Source organism: Hippocampus bargibanti, linkage group LG17 (genome assembly GCF_051943395.1).
Source record: "Hippocampus bargibanti isolate YZ-2025 linkage group LG17, ASM5194339v1, whole genome shotgun sequence".
NCBI lineage: Eukaryota > Metazoa > Chordata > Actinopteri > Syngnathiformes > Syngnathidae > Hippocampus > Hippocampus bargibanti.
Window position 1 is genome coordinate 2,788,653 of NC_142750.1, and position 23,848 is coordinate 2,812,500.

Below are 23,848 nucleotides of genomic sequence, written 5' to 3' on the forward strand. Positions count from 1 at the left end.
CAACCATGTATAGTAAGGCGTTTTTGCCCAAAAAAAACGACCATGTTTAGTAAGGCGTTTTTAGCCGAAAAAAAACAAGAATATATAGTAAGGCGTTTTTAGCGCAATAAAAACTACCATGTATAGTAAGGCGTTTTTGACCAAAAAAAACGTACGCCGTTTTTTGCCCAAAACAATGACCATGTATAGTAAGGCATTTTTAGCCCAAAAAAACAACCATATATAGTAAGGCGTTTTTAGCGCAAAAAAAAAACCTACCATTTATAGTAAAGCGTTTTTGGCCAAAAAACGACCGTGTATAGTAAGGCGTTATTAGCTAAAATAAACAACGATGTAAAGTAAGGCGTTTTTAGCCGAAAAAAAAAAACGCCTACCTGGATGTATACAATAGATATATAAAGAAATAATGTATGGGTTTGGAGCCGAGAAAAAACGTCTCAAGGCATTTAAATTAATTTGGACGATTACTGAGATGTTATCAAGCCCCCCCCCCACCAATAAAGACCATGTTTAGTTATTGAGGCACCAAAAGCCCCCACTTTCCCATGCATCTTAACATACACACACACACACACACACACGTGCATTTACACCACTACAATAGCAGCCCTTATCACTAAAGGCTAAAGGTCGATCCATCGCTGTTCGTCACTATCGTGACAATCTGTTCGCCGTAAATGCCTCAGAGGGATCCCAACCGCGCACACACACACACACACACACACACACACACACACACACACACACACACACACACACACACACACACGTAAACATCTGCGTCCACGTGTGCGCTAGCAAAAGGCCAGACTCGCTTGACTGCCCGATAAGTGAACAGACTGTAATATCTGACGCTCGCTATCAGCTGCAGTCAGCCTAATGATATAATTATCCCTTGTCTGATCGGGACGGCGAGGGTGGGCCTTTGTGTGGCGGGATGGAATGCGGTGCGCTTGGCATTTTTCAGCAAAAGGGCATCTGGATGGAAGCCGCCATCACCGCCGCCGCCGAGAAGACTGTCGGGTGAGATCACGGCGACCCGTGCCCACTCGTCTAAGCTCAGTTCATCGTCACCCCCCGGGACTTTCTGCTTCTATAGGCCCCTTTCTATCCAGTCTCTTCATGTAATCACTTTTGGACAATTCCATCTCTATTCTGCAAGTCCACTATACCGTATAGTAAGGCCTTTTTAGCCAAAAAAACGACCATGTATAGGAAGGTGTCTTTAGCCCCAAAAAAACGACCATGTATAGTAAGGCGTTTTTGCCCCCCCCAAAAAAACACCATGTATATATAGTAAGGTGTTTTTAGCCCCCCCCAAAAACTACCATTTATACTATGGCATTTTTAGCTGAAAAAAACTACCATTTATAGTAAGGCGTTTTTAGCCGGAAAAAAATGACCATGTATAGTAAGGCGTTTTTGGCCCAAAAAAACGACCATGTATAGTAAGGCGTTTTTAGCCCAAAAAGAGACCCTAATGAGGAATAAGCGGTATGGATAATGGATGGATGGAAAACGACCATATAGATCGTAAGGCGTTTTTAGCCGAAAAAAACGACCATGTATAGTAAGGCATTTTTAGCCCAAAAAACGACTGTGTATAGTAAGGCTTTTTAGCCGAAAAAAAAACGACCATGTATGGTAAGGCATTTTTAGCCGAAAAAAAGGACCATGTTTAGGAAGATGTTTTTCGCCGAAAAAAGCGACCATGGATAGTAAGGCATTTTAGCCGAAAAAAACGACCATATATAGTAAGGCATTTTTAGACAAAAAAAAAAAAAAAACGACCATGTATAGTAAGGCATTTTTAGCCGAAAAAAAGGACCATGTATAGTAAGGCATTTTTAGCCGAAAAAAAAACGACCATGTATCGTAAGGCGTTTTTAGCCGAAAAAAACGACCATGTATAGTAAGGCATTTTTAGCCGAAAAAAAGGACCATGTATAGTAAGGCATTATTAGCCGAAAAAAAAACGACCATGTATCGTAAGGCGTTTTTAGCCGAAAAAAACGACCATGTATAGTAAGGCATTTTTAGCCGAAATAAAGGACAATGTATAGTAAGGCATTATTAGCCGAAAAAAAAGACTACCGAGATGTATACAGTAGAAACTGCTTCTATAGGCCCCTTTCTCTCCATCTAATCACTTCTGGACAATTCCATCTCTATTCTGCAAGTCCACTCCCCCGCAAGCTCCTAAATTCTGACCCCCCCCCCCCCCCCCCTCACCCAGCCTCCCCTCTCCTCATCCTCTTTAAGCCTTGGAAATTTGGCAAAGGCGGCTTTCTGGCAGATCATCTTTCCAGGTGGAATGCGCCGTGACGATAAGACGCGACAGGTTGTAGAAACGGATCAGTCAATAGGGGGGGGGGGGTTCTGAAAGAGCAATTGAGGACCGTTGCTTTTGGTTCTGGTCACGGGATTTAGGCCCGAGCAGGTGTTGTGGGAGATTAGAGTGGAAACGGGTCCTCAACTCATTTCTTTCTGAGTTCTAAGTTAAAAAGCGACAAGGAAAAGGCGTCCCATAAAACATGTTCTGCAATCAAAGACCTTTTGCTGACATTTACATCAAGGGCCTCTAAGACTTTGTACAGCGCGACTGGTGATTTGTATGAGTTTTCTTTACTTTCTCGGAGGCCTTTTATTCTGGCTAATGAAAACAGCAGGCTCGCGGGGTGTTCTGGCACCTGAGGACTCCCTCTGAATTCCTTGCTGCGTAATTTAAGAACATTTTGTCATTTTAACAGCCCCTCGGCAAGTTTCATTTGAGGTGAACTCCTGCTTGCTAAATTTGGCTTGGAAACGATACATTGACCATATCAGCTATTGTGCTAAAGTTACATTTCACAGTAATAATAATAATAATAATAATCCATTTCATTTCTAAACGCCTTTCAAAACTCTCAATGTCACTTTACAATCAGTTTTTTTTTGTGGGTGAGCAGCGGCAGCCACACGCGCCAGCGTTCACTCAACTTTCAAAGAGACAGAAAGTTACCTAGATAGCTAATAGATAGCTAGCTAGAGCAAGAGCTGATAGCTAGCTAGCTAGAGCTAATAGATAGCTACTAGATTGATAGCTAGAACTTGTGCTAATAGATAGCTAAAAGCTAACTAGCTACAGCTAGTAGTGATTATGCTATATTGACATTATAGAACAGTATTAAAAATGTAGTAGTAGTAATAATAATAATAATAATAATAATAATAATAATAATAATAGCCGGACAGTTATCTAATAGGTAGCAAATAGATAGCTAATAGAAAGCTAATAGATAGCCAGCTAGACAACTAGCCATATAACTAATACATAGCCAGCCAGATAGCTAGCTAGCCGGACAGTTATCTAATAGGTAGCTAACAGGTAGCTAATAGAAAGCTAATAGATAGCCAAATAGATAGCCAGCTAGACAACATATAACTAATAGATAGCCAGCCAGATAGCTAGCTAAGTTTTTTGTGTGGGTGAGCAGCGGCAGCCACACGCGCCAGCGTTCAATCAACCTGGAAGTAACCTGGAAGAATAGTAAGGCAAATAGATAGAACTAGGCAGGCCCTGACGGCCCACCACTGGTTAAATGAAAGGAGAACATCGCTGGCAACCGATGGCGCTTGAGAAATTCCCATCGAATTCCAGACTGTGCCCACTCGTCAGAGACCCCCCCCCCCCACTCAAGTCATCACGCAGCACGGAGTATGTGAAAGAATGCTGTCGGGAAAGAGTGGGACACTGGGGGCCTAGCGGTCTCTTTTCAAGCTGTGCCTTGGCATAAACCCCCCGAGCGAATTTTAAAACGCAGCAGTAAAAAACAGTCTCAATACTAATTACAAATCTTATTTGGTTACAGTGACAAAATAAACACAGTCTGATTAAGATATACGGTTTATTTATAGCTACCTAGATAGCCAGCTAGCTAAAAGCCAGCCAGCTAGGTAGCCAGCTAGATAGCTAGCTATATAGCTAGCTACCTACAGTAGCTAATAGCAAATAGATAGCTAGCAAGGTAGCCAGCTAGGTAACTAGCTCGATAGATAGCGAGATACATTCAATCGTAATTAGTAATCGTAAGTATTAGCTGTCGCTTCGCTAGCTAACTGCTAGCTATCTATTCGCTAGCCCAGTGTTTTTCAACCTTTTTTGAACCAGGGCACGTTTTTTCACACCACGAACCATCTCGCAGGAAAGAGGCAATTCGTGACGTGTTGCCACACGGACGACTATTCAATTACCCTTCCAGTCTTTTCAGCACGGACACAGGACAATGACATAATATTGTCAGAAAATAATTCATAAATGTTTGTAAAATTGTAAATTTGAAGAAAGGGGCATTGGATAGTTTCTCACGGCACACCTGACGATCTCTCACCGCACACAGTGGTTGAAAATCACTGCACTAGCTAGCTATTAGCTATCTATACGCTAGCTATCTATACGCTAGCTAGCTATTAGCTATCTATTCGCTAGCTATTAGCCATCTATTCGCTAGCTAGCTATTAGCTATCTATTCGCTAGCTAACTAGAGTTCTATCTGAGTTATTCCGGGTTGACTGAACCCCGAGAAAAACTCATCCTGTGACTGTAAAGTGACCTTGAGAGTTTTGAAAGGCACTTTTAAATGAAATGTATTATTGTTATTATTATTTCTGTGGGATTCCCCCACCCCCTACTCTTCCCACACACACAAACACAAAATCCCTCCGTCCAAAGTACCCCTACTGGTCACAACCAAAAATGCCCACCCAGCATTGTTCAAGCCACTATTATTGTTGTATTATTTTAAGAAATCCCCTGGGAAAATCAATTACTAATTTCCATTATGAAGATTATGGAGGTCGTTGTTCTCATTACGTTAGACGGAAACATTCCCACCGACCCCCCACCCTTGCCGTTCCCCTTCATCTATTGTGAAGGCAGCTGACAGATGGAGGAGAGGAAGACCAAGGGCAGATATTTCCTGGTATTCTTTGACTATGACATGATTTCATATTCGGCAGAAAAATATAATCATAACGGAAGGAATCAAACGGTAACTTAATTATTAATTTAGGAAAACTGGATTACACACGTACTATACTGTCCATAAACAATTTTAAAATATATTTACCTCATGTTGGGGGAAAACCATGCGAAGTGAAGAAACTGTCCAATGGCGCCATCGTGTGTACGTACGCATTACTGTTCCCTTCCGTTCTTGACAGGCACACGTCGCATACTGAAGGGGTCGCAACAAACGGTTAGAACAAGTAATTAATAACATTTATTTATATGCAGCAGGGGTGCTCAATATGTCGATCTCGAAGGTACTATTGGTAGATCGCATGACAAGTTGATGTGACATTGTCATGAACACAAATAAAGTTGGGTTGTTTAAAAAAAAAAAATCGACGTCAGCCTATCAGCCATCACTTGACTTGATTGATACACCGGACAACCAATCAGATGACATCTTATTGTTAGGTACACTGTGCTGGGCAAGTGAACAAGCTAGCTGTTAGTTACATGCTATTTTTTTGCTCGTTTTTTTCACTCTTAAACATAAAGACACAAGTCAGGTTCCTGATTCATTAAAATAATGATAGATTTTTCTCACTACAACTTTGGCAGAGTCCCTAGAAAATAACAATATTTCATCAATGGTGAGCTGGCTGTATTGGTGATGCTAACCGGAACCATTTACCCAAAAACAAAATAGTGTTGTGTATTTAAATAGGAAGCTACTGTCATATCAGTGAGATTGTAATTCAGCTTTGTTGGTCAATAATTAGGGATGTGACAAAATGTTTCAATAATAATTCATCACACATTTTAATACCATAATAAAGTGCGTTTAAATAGCTTCCAAATGATGTATGGATTGTTCTATGACAAATAATAAGGAAATAATGGAATTTTTAATTTTTTGAAATATGACTGGATTGTCTGCCTGTAATTACAGTTAAAACAATGAAAATCTGTGACCGAGTTCTTTATTACAGTTTAAACTATCATAACTTTCTTAATTTTTGGCATATCTTAACGAGTAATGTACCATTGGAAAGCTTTTGAAATTCTAAACAAGGACAGCAAACACAAGACAAGATTCCAAATATAAATGAGCAAATATCAACGATCAACTGCAGGCAGATTTGTGTCAGAAATCAAAAATGGCTGTCACTCAATATTAGCAAAGAAAATTGCGAGCTCGAGAAATATATATGCTAATGCTTCTTTTTGCTTTAAACGTGGCAGTTATGGCGAAAAATATATCTTCTACCACTTCTATGAGTTATAAAAGTACAATTTCCTCACCTTTATAAACTGTAGTGTTAGCAAAAAGAGCGTAAACTTCAATCACATTTTTCTCGTTGTCGTATTCGGAAATTTCTAGAACCAGCATGGATGAGAAGTATTTGAGCGATACTCTCCAGTCCACACTTTAATTTAGCACCCGTCCATCTTCAATAAAATAAGACCGAATTCACCGCAGCCCCGAATTAAAATGAATAATGACGCATCTTAGTCATTTGTTTACTTTAATGGCATTTTAACGCTAAAAAGTAGTCAGAAAGAATCCCTGATTTATGTTGTTTAAAAAGAGCAGGTTGAAAATAAACCTGACTGACGGCTTTAGAGCTCAAGTTCAATCTTGACGTCCATTTTGGAGTTGTACGGCTCCAGTAGAGGGCGAATCTCTTCGGACAGAAATCTGGCCACCTGCGGGAGGCAAGGGGTGGGGGTCAATAAAACAGGTCATTCACGTTGTCTTGACAAAAGAAGGGAGAATCGTGGATCACACAATGAAAATTGTAGTTTACCTGCTGGGGAGCACGGCCGATGAAGGTCTTGGGATCTAATATGGCGTCCAGCTGTCCCAAAATGGGAGCAAAATAAGGGTCAGCTTGCACTCTGGACAGCAGGTCATTATCGCCGCCCTCCTGTTTGACCACAGCTGCTGCCTCCTGAGAAAGGACGCGGATCTTCTCGTGGCAATCCTGAAAAAACAGGAAACGTTACTTTTTATTGACAGTGGTGGGCCGTGTATGTCACTCCTAGGCCTTCAGTAGTGCTACTTCTGCGAGTGTGGTGTGATTTACAACACGTCCACTAGAGGGTGTGATTGGCCAGGAAATAACTTTAGAAATAATGTCATGAACCTTTTCTAATTTTTTTTTTACTATGAATTCATGATAACCTCATAAAATTACAATATTATATGCTATTTTTGCTAGATTCTGAGCTGTTCAACTTTATTGAACTCCTGGTTGATTACATTTGGATACATCGACGATATCAGCTATTGTGCTAAAGTTACATTTCAGATTGATTGAGATCTGATGGCACGAACGAGCGAGTGTTAAACGCAGTGGCGGGCCGTGCATGTGACTCCTAGGCCTTCAGCGGTGCTATGTCTGAATCACTTCAAAGCTGCGAGTGTGGTGTGATATGCTATTTAGCCACTAGAGGGTGCCATTAGCCAGGATATAGCTTTGGACTTCAAGAAACTTAAGAAATACTGTCATTAAACTGTTCAAATTTTTACTATGAATGTATGGATTCATGATAACCTCATAAAATGACAATATTATATGCTATTTTTGCTAGCTTCAGGGCTGTCCCACCTTATTGATGTCCATCTATTCTTGAAAAGTCCGTCTGGAAAATGGGTTTAACAGTAAATCTGCAACTAACTCCATTTCTTCTCCTCCTTCATCCATTGTGGATTGACTAAACAGCTATTAAATCGACACAACAATATATTTGCTTATGCTACGGATACAGTGTGCTAGCTCTGGCTAGTATGCTCTTATCAATAGCGACTAACTCTGACGTTGCCAGCGCCTTCCAGCAGGCCTTGGGTTGCCAACTCGAAATCGGATTGATTAAAGTAACAGTTTCATCGACACTTATTTGATGCTCCAGGGCCTGCAGAACTGATTGTGAAGGCGTCCAGGTCGATTTCTGACCGTGGTAACAAAAGATGACTGAAATGCGATTGGTTGAATGCTAAGAATTCATGGACAAAATATAATTCACATTAGTCCAGGGGTGTCAAAGTCATTTTTTGCCGCCGGGCCACATTGTAGTTATGGTTTTGGATGAACCATGGTTGTTTGTTTGTGATGGGTAGGTTTCGATGAATTTGGGGAAGCCATTAGAATGTTTAAATCCCTTCAAATATTACATATAGAGCACACAGCAAATTAATGAATAACTCGTTTTCAAATCTGAAGTCAAGAATAATGACGTTTATTGTGGTTGACATCCAAAAATATGAAATTTTGGCTCAGATTTTAGCAATCATCATGGAATTTAACAAGTTTGATTTGCTTTCGCGGGCCAAAAAAAATGATGTGGCGGGCCGGATTTGGCCCGCGGGCCTTGACTTTGACACCTGTGCATTAGTCTATGATTCAGTTATTTTTAGGTCAGCAGAGAAGGCCTTACAGGAACTGATGGCCCATCACTGGTTGAGACATAAGCGCATCGTAGGTGTCGCAGGCGTACCTGTCGGTTGCCTCCGGCCTTCACCATGGCCATGATGATGTTCTCGGTGGCCATGAAGGGCAGCTCGTGGCGGATGTGCCTTTCGATGACTTTGGGGTAGACCACCAGGCCTTCTGTGATGTTCTGCAGAGTGCTGAGGATGATGTCGGCCGTGAGGAAAGATTCCGGAAGGGAGATCCTCCTGTTGTTTAAGAAAGGAGCAAGTAAAGGATTATGAGAAGGAACTACGGATGTCTATGTTTTTTTTTTTTAATGTACTGTATTTTCCGGTGTATAAGGCGCACCCCTAATGAATGGTCTATTTTCAAACCTTTTCCATATATAAGGTGCACTTGAGTATAATAATAATACATTTCATTTATCAGCGCCTTTCAAAACTCTCAAGGTCACTTTAGAGTCACAGGATACATTTTTCTGTGGATGAGCAGCGGCAGCCACACGCGCCAGCGTTCACTCAAGCCGGAAGTAACTCAAAAAGCTAGCTAGCTAGCTAATAGATAGCTAATACAGTAGCTGGCTAGCTAGATAGTTAGCCAGCCATCTAGACCGCTAATAGCTAGCTGGCTAGTCAGCCAGGTAAAACGCAAATAGCTAGCTAATAGCGAGCTAATAGAGAACATATAGATCGAAAATAGGTAGCTTGATAGCTAGCTGGACTGTCATAATTGATGATGATGTAACAGGAACCCTAACCATGAATTGTTTTCAAAGTTTACTCTAACAGACACAGACATTCAATTTTAAGCTCAAGGCCTCCTTTTCACCAGTGGATCAGGGACGTTATGGTGAAATATGCACGTCTGCTACAAGCTAAATGTTGAAAACGAACATAAAGCTGTAGCATCCATTAATGAAAAGAGATTGTCCCATAGCTCCTATCTCATGTAAATCCGCTTCAATTCTAAGCCGAGACAGTTCCACATACGCATTGGCGCTCTGCGCTGACACAATACAATACAATACAATGTACAAGACAATACAAAACAATACAATGTAATACAATACAATACCATACAATACAATACAATACATATTGAATTATATAACGCTTTAACAACAGCTGAAGCTACAACAAAGCACTTACAAATACTTTTTTACACGGCTTCTGACGCGAGCCTGACCTGTTAGCGCTATCATCCAACGTGCGCTCCAGCCACTGCACCGAGGCCGTCTGCAAGGGATCGGCCATCAGCGCCACCAAATGCCGGGCCAGGCTACAGCAACGCTCAGCGCGCATCGGGTTCCTCTTGTATGGCATTGCACTAGAACCTACGTGGGGAAGAGAAATTGCAATAATAATAATAATAATACTTTTTCTGTTGTTGAGCAGCGGCAGCCACACGTGCCAGCGTTCACTCAACCTGGAAGTAACTCAAATAGATAGAAAGTTAGCTAGCTCGTAATCAGAATCGGAAAACCTTTATTCGTCCCACAATGGGGAAATTTGCATCGAGATAGAGAGCTAGACAGTTATATGGCTAATAGCTAGCTAGCTAGTCGCCAGATAGCTAACAGATAGCAAATAGCTAGATAGCTAGTGTTAGGGCCATTATTAATGAAGGAGGTAACAGCTAGCTAGATAATTAGCTATCAATTATTCATCCAAAAGGAAACACGCTGGATGGCGATATTTGTTTGTTGTGTTGTTGTTTTTTTTTCTTGTAGATTAAGAAAATATTTCTCCGCAATGCTTTAATGTTGCCAGTATCACAACGGAATAAATCTCCGTGATTTTTTTTTTTTTTTGCGTGCAAAAAAACCATTGTGAGTGGCTGTACCAATCTGTTCTTTCTCAAAAGGTTCCTCGATTTCCTTCAGGTTGGCTAGTAGACGGATGTCAGTACAAATCTGATGAAGAGCAGAGAACGGATCACATTAGCCAAGCAACCTCTTCAGTAGGTTAAAATCAAGACAATATAAAAATCACCACTAGATGGAGCGCTTTCTCTAAGAGTGGACATTTACCTTGTGGACAGTCGCTCCTAAACTGGCAAGGCTGGAGAGAGAATCGATGTCCACTTTACGGCTATACGTCTGTCCAGTCACCAGGTAGGCTCTGTGTAGTTCAGGGTGGGTAGTAAGCGTGTTTAACAGATTCAATATTTCAGCGTCACAAATGCTTATTATGTTACCGCTGTCATTGATATGCGTGTCGCGCAGATCATATTTTCGAATTCAAAGACTGGATTGGATTGGATTGGATTGGATTGGATATGCCTTTATTAGTCTCACAGTGGAGAAATTTACATTTCACAGCAGCAAAGTGATGAAAGGAATGAAAGTAGAAAAACAAAATTGTAGCAACATATCCAAATCGCTTTCCTTACATTGAGCGGGGCACACTTTGTGAGACAGCATTTCACACTACCCACAAACAAACAAACAAACATACATACAAATAAATAATACATAAATAGATGGGTGAGTGAATGAATGGTTGGATGAATGGGTGGATGTATAAATAAACAACTAAATACATAAACACAAATAAATAAATAAAGACAAAAGTGCATAAATAAATACATAAATAAATAAATATAAGCAACTGAATGAATGAATGAATGGATAAATAAATAAACACGCAAATAAATACATAAATAAATAAAGGACGACAGAACTGGATGAATAAATGAGTAAAAAATAAATAAATAAGCAAATGAATGAACGAATGGAAAAATAAATAAGCAGATGAATGAAGGAATGGATAGATAGATAGATAGATAGATAGATAGATAGATAGATAGATAGATAGATAGATAGATAGATAGATAGATAGATAGATAGATAGATAGATAGATAGATAGATAGATAGATAGATAGATAGATAGATAGATAGATAAAGGAAGACAGAACTGGATGAATAAATGAGTAAAAAAAAAATAAGCAAATGAATGAACGAATGAATAAATAAACAAATAAATAAATAAATAAATAAATACGTTTGTGTCGATGGATGATAAAGAAAGAAAATAATAAGTGGATAAATAAAAAATAAATGAATAAATGCATTGATGGATGGATGGGTGGATGAATAAATGCACCAATAAATAAATAAATGGATGGATGGATAAATAAATAAATAAGTGGATAAATAAATACACACATAAAATAAATAGACGGATATAAATAAAATATAAATACATAAATAAATAAATGGATGGATAAAGAAAGAAACAAGTGGATAAATAAATAAATAAATAAATAAATAAATAAGTATTGACCTCAAATAAGAACAGTCACGTGCATCTTTTTACAGTGTGCAATTTGATGCCGATCAAAATGATCAATTGTTTGATTTCGGCTATTCTCCATATGTCCATCACAAAGAGCCAATCAATTGTACCAAATGTACATGTACGTCCCCCAAGGACAGACATATCAGCAATTTACCTCTGAAAGCCAGCCATCTCCGTCACCAACCTGTCCAGCTCTTCCACCTAACGGGAAGATCAATAAAAAGGCGATACGTGAACGGAAATGTCATCAATTATACTGCAGAGGGAAGTTTAGATGGAAATGTTTTGACCTTGTGGTGATCTCCTTGGAAGAGCTGCAAGAAACTGGCCTGGGTGCCAGTGGTCCCCTTGACGCCACGGAAACGGAGGTCGTCGCGGGCTCGCTGCAGGTTGCGCATATCCATGGCTAAGTCTTGTAGCCAAAGACACGCTCGCTTACCGACCGTGGTCAACTGGGCAGGCCTGCAGGGGGGGGAGGGGGGATGCTGGGGTGAGGTACGGCGGCGGGGGGGAACCGTATATGTACAGTATACCGTGAAGAAAAAGGACTTACTGATAGTGCGTGAAGCCGAGCGTGGGGAGGTCAGAATACTCCTCGGCAAAATTGGACAGTCTGTCAATGACTCTTGCCAACTGTCAAAAGAACATCAATCAATTCCCAACATAGGTAACACTCCCTCTAGTGGCATATAAGAGAATGACAGCAAAGTCGGTTCAGTTGTATTTCACTTTGAATTCAATACATTAAAAATCGAAGCCAACAGCCAGCGAGCTAGATCGCTAGCCAGCAAGGAAGATAGCTATATAGCTATCTAGATTGCTAGCCAGCGAGCTAGATAATAGCTATATAGATAGCCAGATAGCTAGCCAGCGAGCTCGGTAGCTATATAGCTAGCCTGATAGCAAGATATTATTATTATTATTATTATTATTATTATTATTATTGTTGTTGTTGTTGTTGTTGTTGTTGTTGTTGTTGTTGTTGTTGTTGTTGTTGTTGTTGTTGTTGTTGTTATTATTATTATTATTATTATTATTATTATTATTATTATTAGCTAATAGATAGCAAGCTACCCAACCAGCCAGACGGCTAACAGGTAGCAAATAGATAGAAAATAGATAGATAGCTAGGTAGCTAGCCAGGTAGATAGCTAGAGAGATAGAGGGAAATGAATACAGGGAGCTGGCTGGCTGTTAGCTATCAATTAGCTAGCTAGCTCACTTTCTATCTATTTGAGTTACTTCTGGGTGGCGCGTGTGGCTGCCGCTGCTCACCCACAGAAAAACTTATCCTGTGACTGTAAAGTGACATTGAGAGTTTTGAAAGGTGCTTAGAAATGAAATTTATTATTATTATTATTATTATTATTATTATTATTATTATTATTATTATTATTATTGTTGTTTTCGATGTGGTGACCCTTGAAGGGAAAACCCGAAAGGAAAGAAGAAGATAGATAGAGCTAGATAGCTATATAGCTAGCCAGATAGCAAGATATTATTATTATTATTATTATTATTATTATTAGTATTGTTATTATTGCTTTCACTGTGGCGACCCTTGAAGGGAAAAGCCGAAAGGAAAGAAGAAGAAAATTATTATTATTATTATTATTATTATTATTATTATTATTATTATTATTATTATCGCTGTGTCGACATTTGAAGGGAAAAGCCGAAAGGAAAGAAGATTATTATTATTATTATTATTATTATTATTATTATTATTATTATTATCGCTGTGGCGACATTTGAATATTATATTCTTTATCGGCACCCAAGCATGAAAAAACAAAACCGGAACAAATTAGTGAATGGCGCTTTACGTCATATTTTCAATTCTCGAATACATTTATGAATGCCAATGAATGCGTTCATTGAATGTGAATATAGGAAAATGAAATTAAAAAAAAAACAGTAATGACATTCCACTTCGAAAGATCCGAGAGCAACAACTTCCAAATGACTAATTATGCCGATTTGATCGCGTGGCTGCGTGTACATTTGCGACAAAGCAGCTGAGCCTCACCTTAGGTAAGAGAAGGTCGAATCCATCACGTAGCATCATCAGATCCTAACAAGCAAGAGCAAAATATTTCAGGATTACTTTTATGAATATGTGGTCGTTCATTAACACGGCGGAAAGTAGATAGATATGTTTTTGATTCGGGATACCTAAAATACACAAGCGCTTCGAAAAACCCGATTAAAAACATCAACATCGGTGCAGCTATTTTATGGAGCTCATATCCAAATGAGGAATTCTGTTGAGCTTCAAACTGTCACAGCTGGGTAGCGTATAGCATGGACTGGCTGTCAATCAATCTCGGGCACATAGAGTGATACCTTGGCTTACAAACTTAATTGGTTCCCAGACAGAGTGTGTAAGGTGAACAGTGTGTATCCCAAAAATTAATTTCCCATAGGAAACCATTAAAATGAGAATAATCCGTTCCCAGGTACCCATAAAACACAATTTTCTACTTTCTAAGACTTAAAATTACACAAAATATACATTATTTTATGTATAATAAATGTACTATGGTATTATAATTAAAGAAATAAATTCTACAGTATAATAAAGTCGTTTTATTGACCTTTGTGATGATCGTTGATGGCTTGATGGAATGGAGTGGCCGGTTTCATCAGCATTAAACATTTGATGAGGAACGTAGCCTTCTTCTTACACCATCTTGAGGAATGATCCCTTGTAGGTGCTTTTTCTGCGATAATTTTATCGAGTTCCTCATCAATTGTGTTCTGTTTAGCTGGGTTGATAGCTTTTTGCATCTTGTGCTTGTGCGGGTTATTTGTGGCGCCTGATTAATGGGATATTTTAACCTTGCAGTCTACACTGTGCCTTTGCACTATCAAAGTTGGAACTCTCTCACTGTCGTCTGCCTGTCTCTTTAATGTTTAAACCACCTCCCCTCACTGCTGCGTTCTTGACCAATCACGTGGCTTTAACCAAAGACTGGGGGTGGGGAATAGAGGACAAAAACAGTCGGCTGCCATATTGTTGTTGGAAGAACGGGCTCGTTCGCGAACGATACATCACTCATTGAGGCAGCTCCGTGTACGAAAAAAGTTCGTATGCCAAGGTAAAATTGTCATAAATTTAACGTTTGTAAACCGAAAAGTTCGTGAGCCAAGGGGTTCGTAAACCGAGCTATCACTGTACGAGCAATATTTTCACACTTGTATCAGTGGACAATACACAATTTGAGGGTCAACTTGAGGAAACCCTCACAAATGTGAGGCGGTCAGACGCAGCATTCCAGAACGTACATCCGAAAAGAAAAACAAAGATCATTTAAAAGATATTTCTGCAATTTCTGAGGAAGTTGAGCTCGGCGGTAGTTACTGTGTTATCTCCCACGTAACAGGAAGTGGCTCCCAGGTGGATAATGGGCGCCGCCGCGGGACAGCAGTGAGCGAAGGTGTGAACGTGAGCCATCACGTCGTGCCGGAGTTTACGCTCTTCCTCCGCCGCCATGTTGAAATCGATGTCCTCCGCATGACTCTCCATCTCCACGATCTGCTCGTCCGAGATGGGAAGTCCCAAAGCCTTTATGGAGGCGATAGAAATAAAGACAGGATTTAACGGTCTGGTTAGTCATCATTTTAACAGATGAGATAGTAGAACTGTCTTATATAACAATACAATTGATTTATTTAGCGCTTTAAGAACAGCTGAAGGTGCCTAACATGGACAAATATCATATATAGGTAACATCCGACTTACGACCAAGTTCCATTCCGAGCAAATGGTCGTAAGTGCTTGAGAGAGCTTGGTCGCCCCCTTCTGGCTCTTTTTGGTACAACACAACATTTTCAGACCAAAACAAGCACAGCAAATTGTTGTAATATTGTTGTTATTATTATTATTATTATTATTTAAAAAATAATTTGCGTAGAGTGGTAGTCTTGCGGCATGCTTATTGTTCTACTTGAATAATGTGAAGCATTGCATAGATTATTTTGTCTACTTTTCTAAATTAGCAGCATTAATTCATTTAAAGGACAACCGACATCACTTTTTTCTTTCCTAACTGACACGAAAAGAGGCAGAAAATGGCGACGTGTATGGAATTAATCAGCCCGTTTCCACAGGCTGATTAATTCCTTACATGGAGCTTTGTCGCCCTATTCTGCCTGTTTTTGGTGCAACACAAAGTTTTCAGACCAAACAAGTACAGCAAAATGCATTGACGTGATGGAAGGACTGCTACAATGTGTTCTTCTATTCGGTCAGGGGCGTTCCTTCAGTGACGTCACGTACGGACTCGTCACCAACTCAAAAACAAGACTATCGGAATATTCAGCGTAAGTCTTAAAATGTAAAATATAGCTATATGCGATGGAATCTTTGTAAAATACGCTCAGTAGAAGTTATTTGAAGCCATTTTACAAATGACGGACACAACTTGTCTGGAGACGTCGGTTGTCCTTTAAAGGTTAGTGTGTTCCTGGGTCGTCGCGGAGCACACAAACTATATTCATCTTAATTAGGTCAACAAAGTTTGAGCTGGGCTGAAACGCCATTCAGGGGAGCCAAAGCATATCTCCGTCTCATTCTCTGCACAGAACTTTAACACACAGATTAGCCATCCTAAAATGCGTTCACTCAAGAAGAATGCCTGAACATGCAAATGTAGGCTCTAATTTACTCTGATAAGTGTACTTGATGGATCATGTGAGAGGATGCATGTGAGCTTAATCTGCCACGAGTGAACGTCATGTGTTCAATATAATCAATCGGGTCAGGATGTGTGTGTTTTTTTTTTTTTTTTTTGCAGCAAACCTCCATCCAACAATAAAAAAACAGTTCTAAACACTTCTGTCATATTTACTAACTTGCTGACTAAGAAATATCATTTTTAAATGAATACAACAAAAAAATCGTACGAAAATATTAGCAAACTGTTGAGTTTCAACACTGGAGTGATTGTTAGCTTTTTATCTATTTGAGTTACTTCCGGGTTGAGTGAACGATGGCGTGTGTGGCTGCCGCTGCTCACCCACAGAAAAACTCATCCTGTGACTGTAAAGTGACCTTGAGAGTTTTGAAAGGCGCTTATAAATGAAATGGATTATTATTATTAAACATATATTTCATACAAAATATAGCACTGAAGCAACTTACGAACGAATTCACCTTATGAACAACGATACATACGAACATTTTTGCCTTAAACGTGCTTATATAAGCCTTAATTTTATTTTTAACTTTATGTTACTTCCGGGTTGAGTGAACGCTGGTGCGTGTGGCTGCCACTGCTCACCCGCAGAAGAAAAAAATATCCCATGACTGTAAAGTGACCTTGAGAGTTTTGAAAGGAGCTTATAAATGAAATGTATGATGATGATTATTATTATTATTATTATTATTATTATTATTATTATTATTATTACTACAGTATTTGCACAGTTCAGTTTTTGACAATATCATGAGATAATGACTTATGTTGAAGCATCAGTTAAATGGCACCAATGTCCGTGTAGTACATATTTTCCATATGAGCAATGAGATATGAGTGAAATGTATTTTTATTATTAAAGATTATGAGACAATACATGCGAATTTCTACTGTCAGTCACATCGGGCAAACTTGAACGGTATGTAGTTAAACCGGATTTATTTTTTTAAGAAATTGATTATGTTCAACTCACGCTGTAATATGAAAACTGTATACTTTCTGAGTAATGCAATACAATGATATTGCATATAAAGCGAGTGTGTAGTAAGTAGTGTGTCGCTGTCTGCAGAAACATACGGCGTGGGTTATTTTTGGGAGGCAAGGAACTTGATCTGTCTTCGTGAAGGTCGATGCATTAGTATAAAAATAGTAGTGGATGCGTGTATAGACAAAATAACAAACCTTTTCAGCCTTCGCAAGGAAGATCCACAGCTTTCTCCAGGTTGTGAACTTCTTCCTATCACTGAAGTTGTACGCCATTTCCTTGCTGGCATATCTTGATACTAGTGGCGAACGATATTTCATGAATTCGTCAGATGAAGCCATGATTCTCAACTGGGATTATTTTCATTCAAAGTTTTTAACCTAGTCCACGCTCAGCAAACCGACGTTGCCTCTTTCACAAATTGCATGCGGTTTTACGACATTGCGAAACGCCGTACGGCATGTTTTGTGACGGTTGTGTACAGACATACGGCAGAGGGCGGTGGAGGACTTTAATCATAAATAATAATAATAATAATAATAATAATAATAATAATAATAATAATAATAATAATAATAATAAATAAATAAATAAATAAATAAATAAATAAATAAATAAATAAATAAATAATCATCTTCTTTTGCTTTCGGCTTTTCCCTTCAAGGGGTCGCCACAGCAAATCAGTGTCCTCCATCTTTAGAGGTTTGATCCGCATGTTTGTTTTGGCCAAGCTTTTACGTCTGAAAATAATAATAATAATAATAATAATAATAATAATAATAATAATAATAATAATAATAATAATAATAATAATAATTCATTCGATTTAAATCAACGTACTCTGACAATATCAATAAACAAACGATACAAACGTGCAAAAGTAATCCGTTTTTTCTTTATATCTGTTTATAAACTAAATCCTGAAGTTGATCTGTAAATCTAGAATCCAGGCACTATAGACTCTTATCTGTTTTTTGTTTTGTTTTGTGTGTGTGTACGTGTTTGCATGTGCTCGATAAGAATAAAAGATGGATGGACGTTATCTGACGTCATAGCCACATTTTAAACGATACATCGATTATTTAAGCAGTTTATCTTCTCTTCATTTAATACGCCAAGAGAGGTTACTTTCAATGAATATTAATTATAAGCGCGCGTGTATGTGCGTGTTACGTAACGTGGCTGTGCATGCATTTTACATGACCGTTCGAATGTATTCATGCAGTGAAAGGCTCCTGCGGGCGTCACACAAACGCTTAAGCAGTTGTTGGTTGTGCTTAATGCAGCATCTGCAAGGGTCCATTCAGCTGTAAATAAGCTTTTCTAGCTTTTTTTTGTTGCAATTCTTGCACCTCCCCTCCCACCGCCGTCTTTCTATCTGTCCTCCTAACTGCATTCCGCATCCGCTGCCCACAGATGCTGCTGCTTGCCGCTGCTGAGCAACAGCCGTTTTCTTTTGCTTGAGATGTGATGAGACATCCTGTAATTGCCGCTACAAAAATGGACGACACGGGTGTCCACCCACGTTGCTTTGTCTAATCAACTAGATAAACGAGCAGAGAAAGAGGGACTTTAAAGAGAAGTAACGACGGGCAATATTTGGGCGAAGGGTTAAAAGATTACAAAATAAAAGCGTGTGCGTGGGGTAAGGGGAGGGAGTGTGACAGAGGAGGAAGACCACAGAGAGCGACGCTGCAGTAGAATGAGGATCAAAGAAGAAGAGCACTTGAGCTGGCCGTTTCCCCCTAACTTGCTTCGGATGTGCCGCCGTTGAGTCCTCTGAAGAGGTGACGAGAGGAATCCACGGTGGAGGCAAGAAGGAGAAGGAGGAGGGGGGTTGAGGAGGAGGAAGCCAGAGGTTCTACACACAAGATGGCTGCTGTGTCCTCTGACACTGGTAAGTGTGTGTTTTGTATCCTTTGTCGCAACTCCTTTAGCTCAAATGTTCAAATTTAGTGAGTGGATTGAGGTCGGGAATGGTTGACGTCGTCATTTTCAATCCGGAGGAACTGTTGCTTGAGTTCTCACGTCTTCAGCAGCATATAAGGAGTGTGTCAGCATCACTTAGTTGATAAAGGGAACATTAAAAAAAAGGATAGAATCCCTCTTGTCTCGTCATTATGACCAGATTTAAAATACAGTAGTGTAGTAGACGTAAGTGATCACCAGAAATGAGACTGACATGTTGGTCAGAGAATTTATTGGATTGGATGTAGTAGCTTTATTCGCAGTAGAGAAATTGACATTTCACAGCAGCAAAATTATGAAAGGAAGAGGAAAGGAAAGAAAGAAGTAGAAAAAAAAAACAAAATACAGGAGCTGCTGGAAAGGCAGCAAGCCACTCTCACGGCGCCATCTTTAAGTAAAAAAAATCATTATTATTGGAAGCAACTGTATTTATTCGGTTATTGAAAATGTGACGTGGAGCGCCATTAACACATTTGGGTTGGGTTTTTTTCATGCTTGGGTGCTGATAAAGCGCTGGTCATGGCCTCTCTCAATTTCCTTTTTTCAATGTTAGTGCTTTGTTCCAGCTTCAGCTGTTGTTAAAGCGCTTGACGTTTGGATGAAGAGGACTAAAAGCTAGCTATTTGCTATTTATTAGCTGGCTAGCTAGCTATATCAGAAATCAGAATCAGAAAACCTTTATTCGTCCCACAATGGGGAAATTTGCAGTATATAGCTGGCTCGCTGGCTATCTAGCTGGCTGGCTAGCTAGCTTTCTAGCACGCTATCTATCTGTATATCTATTAGCTATATAGCTATCTAGCTTTCTAGATAGCTTTCAGCTATCTATTAGCTAGCTAGCTTTTTATCTATTTGAGTAACTTCCGGGTTGAGTGAACGCTAGCGTGTGTGGCTGCCGCTGCTCACCCACAGAAAAACTGATCCTGTGATTGTAAAGTGACCTTGAGAGTTTTGAAAGGCGCTTAGAAATGAAATGTATTATTATTATTATATAAATCAATATGTATGTATTGTATTTTGTACAGCTGCCCCCATTTCAAGCTCAGATAACTGCAGACCCATATAACTTAGGAATTAACTTTTTTTATGATGCTTATAAATGAAATGTATTATTATTATTATTATTTCACTGTATTCAGTGTCATTCTTTTATGTGCCACAAGAGGGAGTGTTACTTTTGGTGATAATAATAATAATAATAATAATAATAATAATACATTTCATTTATAAGCGCCTTTCAAAACTCTCAATGACACTTTACAGTCACAAGATATTTTTTCTGCGGGTGAGCAGTGGCAGCCACACACGCCAGCGTTCCCTCAACCCGGAAGTAACAATCTGCACCAGGGGCAAATTTCAACTACTTCTTATTGATGTCCCGTAGTTTCATCAGGAGAAGTCAGGGGTCGCCTGCCCCCTGAACGCCGCCTGCTGATCCTCGGGGGTCCGAAATCCGGTAAGACCTCCTCAGCCAACACCATCTTAGGAGAAGAAGTTTTTGACGCCGGGACGGAAACTACTCACAGCAACGTGGGCCACAAGGAGATCTTCGGGCGTCGCGTCACCGTGGTCGATACGCCCGCGTGGCTCATCGCCAGCGACACAGAAGATGACACCGAAACGGACGATAACGGAAACACCGCCGCCGAGTCCGAAAGCCTTCCGAGACCTCCGCCTAGTTTGGATAGCGAGGGGCCTTGCATGGGGGCCATCTTGTGCCCACCCGGACCTCACGCGGTCCTGCTGGCGGTGTCCGTCACGCAGCCTTTCACCGAGACTGAGAGGAGAGCCGCGGAGGAGCAGTTGGGGGCGCTTGGAGGTGGAACGTGGAGATACTCCATGGTGCTCTTCACCGCTGTGGATACATTGCAGAAAGGAGTCTTCATTGAGGAGCACATTGCAAATACCGGGGAGGCCCTGCAGTGGTTGGTGGAAAGATGCGGGAGCAGGTACGCCATTGAATTTGTCATTCATTCATTACTTGATTCATTTATCAATTTATCTATTGATATATGTAGCTAGCTAGGCTAGCTAGCTATCTGGCTAGCTATCTATTCACTTTCGAGCTGGCTGGCTATCTAGCTTGGTATCTGTTGGCTAGCTAGCTATCTTTCTATCTGTTTGAGTTACTTTCGGGTTGAGTGAACGCTGGCGTGTGTGGCTGCCGCTGCTCACCCGCAGAAAAACTGATCCTGTGACTGTAAAGTGACCTTGAGAGTTTTGAAAGATGCTTAGAAATGAAATTTATTATTATTATTATTATTATTTTTATTGCTACCATGCTTTACTCATGGTTTTGTTTGCTACTTTGGACATTTTTGTTCCCACTGACTTTAACCCATTCACTGCCATTTCTCAATTTATTCAGGAATTGAAAAGATGACGTAGAGCGCCATTCCCGAATTTGTTCGGGCTTTGGTTTTTCTTGCGGTGGGGGTGCCAATAAAGCGCTGGTCAGAACTCTGGCCAGACCTATGGCAATGATATTCCCTTCCATTAGGGGGTGAGCATTATGTCAGCTCAATATTCTGTGGATCCTTGAATTTGAGTGACAACGACAAAAACCCTGGCACTGGAGTGGATACATTATTGCACATCGTCTAGCAGTGAATGAGTTACTTGCAAAGATCATCATTAAAATACAGGAACTCACTTATTCATCTGTTTTTGGGTTGAGCTCCAGCATCGTCTGTTCTCCCTGTAGGTATCATGCTTTTGATAACAGCCGGAAGGACACGGAGGACAATACGCAGGTGCCCGAGCTGATGGAAAAGGTGGAGGAAATGATCACGGACAACCAAGGTTTGTTCACTTCTTTGTCCAATTTATGATTTTTGTTGTTGTTGTTGTAAAAAAAATGGTTGGATGGATGGTGGTTGTTTTTGGGCAGGTTGGTATTTTGAAGTGAACGAGCTGATTTTGCTGGAAGAGGAACAGGCCAGGAGAGCACTGGAGGAGGAAAGGATGAGGATGGAGGAACATGTGAGACAGAGAGAGCAAATGATTGGAGGTCCTCCCAGAGGTATTGGGAGGGGGGGGGGGTGTTTTTGTGTGTTTAACTCATTCACTGCCATTCTAGCTTATAGGGCTATCTATTAGCTTGAGAGTTTTGAGGGGCGCTTGTAGATGCAATGTATTATTATTATTAGCTATCATCTAGCTAGCTAGCTTATCTATTTGAATTACTTCCGGGTTGAGTGAACGCTGGCGCGGATGGCTGCCGCTGCTCACCCACAGAAAAACTTATCCTGTGACTATAAAGTGCGCTTATAAATGAAATGTATTATTATTATTATAAAAAGGTGTCAGTTGTGCTTTAAAGGACAACCGACACCATTTTTTTGTTTCCTAACTGACATCAGAAAAACGTTTTATAGCATCTAAAATACCCAAAACACGCAGGCTGATATTTTTAGCCAAATGCAAAACACCAATAAAAATGACTTAAAGTGTCCAAAAACTACTTCAAAATGAAACCGGAAATGGCCAGTTTCAGAAGGTCCCGCCCCCTTGTTCGTGACGTCACGCCAATACGTCTTCCCCTTGCTCGAGAATCAAAACAATGGCTTCAGATTCGGAGAAGATGCTTTCTTGTTACTCATCCAGTTATGAATATGATTCAAATAGTTCTGAAGAGGAAAGCATAAATGTTTGCAATTGATTAAGGAAGTCCTTCCAGATCAATTCGAGCCGTCAGGACTCTAATGTAGCATCCCAGAAAATGCACAAGATGGCGCCCAAGCTCCGTTAGAAATGGTCTGATTTGTCTGCTGTGAATTTGTGTCAACTAGTATCAAATAGTAGTCTTAGTGCAACACGCAACGATTCACCATCGCCTTATTTATGTGATGTCCTTCTAATGTCACCATCAACATGGATCAACACAAAGTTTTCAGACCAAACAAAGTACCCAAAATGCATTGTGTGTCGCTTTATTTATAAATTCCTTATATCGAGCTTGGCCACCCTATTCTGGCTGTTTTTGGTGTAACATGATGTTTTCAGACCAAACAAGCACAGCAAAATGCATTGACGTGATGGAAGGACTGCTACAATGTGTCCTTTTTTTCGGTCAGGGGCGTTCCTTCAGTGACGTCACGTCAGGCATCGTCATCAACTTGAAAACAAGACTTCCTGAATATTCAGCGCGAGTCTTAAAGTATAGCTATATGTGGTGGATTATTTGTAAAATACGCTCAGTAGAAGTCATTTGAAGTGATTTTACAAATTATGGACGCAACTTGTCCGCAGGCGTCGGTTGTCCTTTAAATGTTATGAAATTGAAAGGCTGTTTCTCACTGACTTGTTTTGGTTGATGTGTTGGCAGAACTGAGGTTGCTACTATTAGGCTGGAAGGGCGTGGGAAAAAGCTCCGTGGGGAACGCCATCCTGGGCCGTCGCTTTTTCGAGTCCGGCCAGGAGACGGATCTTTGTCTCCGCAGGCAGGCGCTGGTTTCCGGTCGCCGGGTGA

At 40.1% G+C, this 23,848-nt stretch overlaps 2 protein-coding genes across 2 annotated transcripts in view; one reads left to right on the forward strand and one right to left on the reverse strand.

Moving 5' to 3' along the window:
- Positions 1-6,499: 6,499 nt before the first annotated feature.
- On the reverse strand, positions 6,500-17,840 carry adsl (adenylosuccinate lyase). Its single transcript, XM_089018430.1, has 12 exons — positions 17,607-17,840; positions 15,089-15,292; positions 13,754-13,798; positions 12,278-12,357; positions 12,015-12,186; positions 11,879-11,925; positions 10,454-10,544; positions 10,267-10,336; positions 9,610-9,757; positions 8,489-8,669; positions 6,799-6,975; positions 6,500-6,697 (listed from the first exon to the last, which is right to left on the reverse strand). The coding sequence occupies exons 1-12, from the start codon at positions 17,748-17,750 to the stop codon at positions 6,611-6,613; spliced, it is 1,446 nt and encodes a 481-aa protein (XP_088874556.1). The 5' UTR covers positions 17,751-17,840; the 3' UTR covers positions 6,500-6,610.
- Positions 17,841-18,580: 740 nt separating this feature from the next.
- Positions 18,581-23,848, forward strand: part of LOC148885218 (GTPase IMAP family member 8) — an 8,598-nt gene continuing 3,330 nt past the window's right edge. Inside the window, exons 1-5 of the mRNA XM_089018954.1 lie at positions 18,581-19,306; positions 20,762-21,326; positions 22,082-22,179; positions 22,268-22,399; positions 23,705-23,848. The exon at positions 23,705-23,848 is cut by the window's right edge and continues 447 nt beyond it. Of these exons, the coding sequence (XP_088875080.1) occupies positions 19,282-19,306; positions 20,762-21,326; positions 22,082-22,179; positions 22,268-22,399; positions 23,705-23,848 (964 nt within the window). The 5' untranslated portion in view covers positions 18,581-19,281. The remainder of the gene's footprint in view (positions 19,307-20,761; positions 21,327-22,081; positions 22,180-22,267; positions 22,400-23,704) is intronic.

Excerpts from the sequence above, each read along its gene's own strand:
- adsl (XM_089018430.1), bottom strand. The coding sequence starts at position 17,750 with ATGGCTTCATCTGACGAATTCATGAAATATCGTTCGCCACTAGTATCA. Across the intron at positions 12,358-13,753 it reads TCGACCTTCTCTTACCTAAG|TTGGCAAGAGTCATTGACAG; the intron begins GTGAGGCTCAGC and ends TTCTTTTGACAG. Across the intron at positions 6,976-8,488 it reads AGGCCGGAGGCAACCGACAG|GATTGCCACGAGAAGATCCG; the intron begins GTACGCCTGCGA and ends CTGTTTTTTCAG.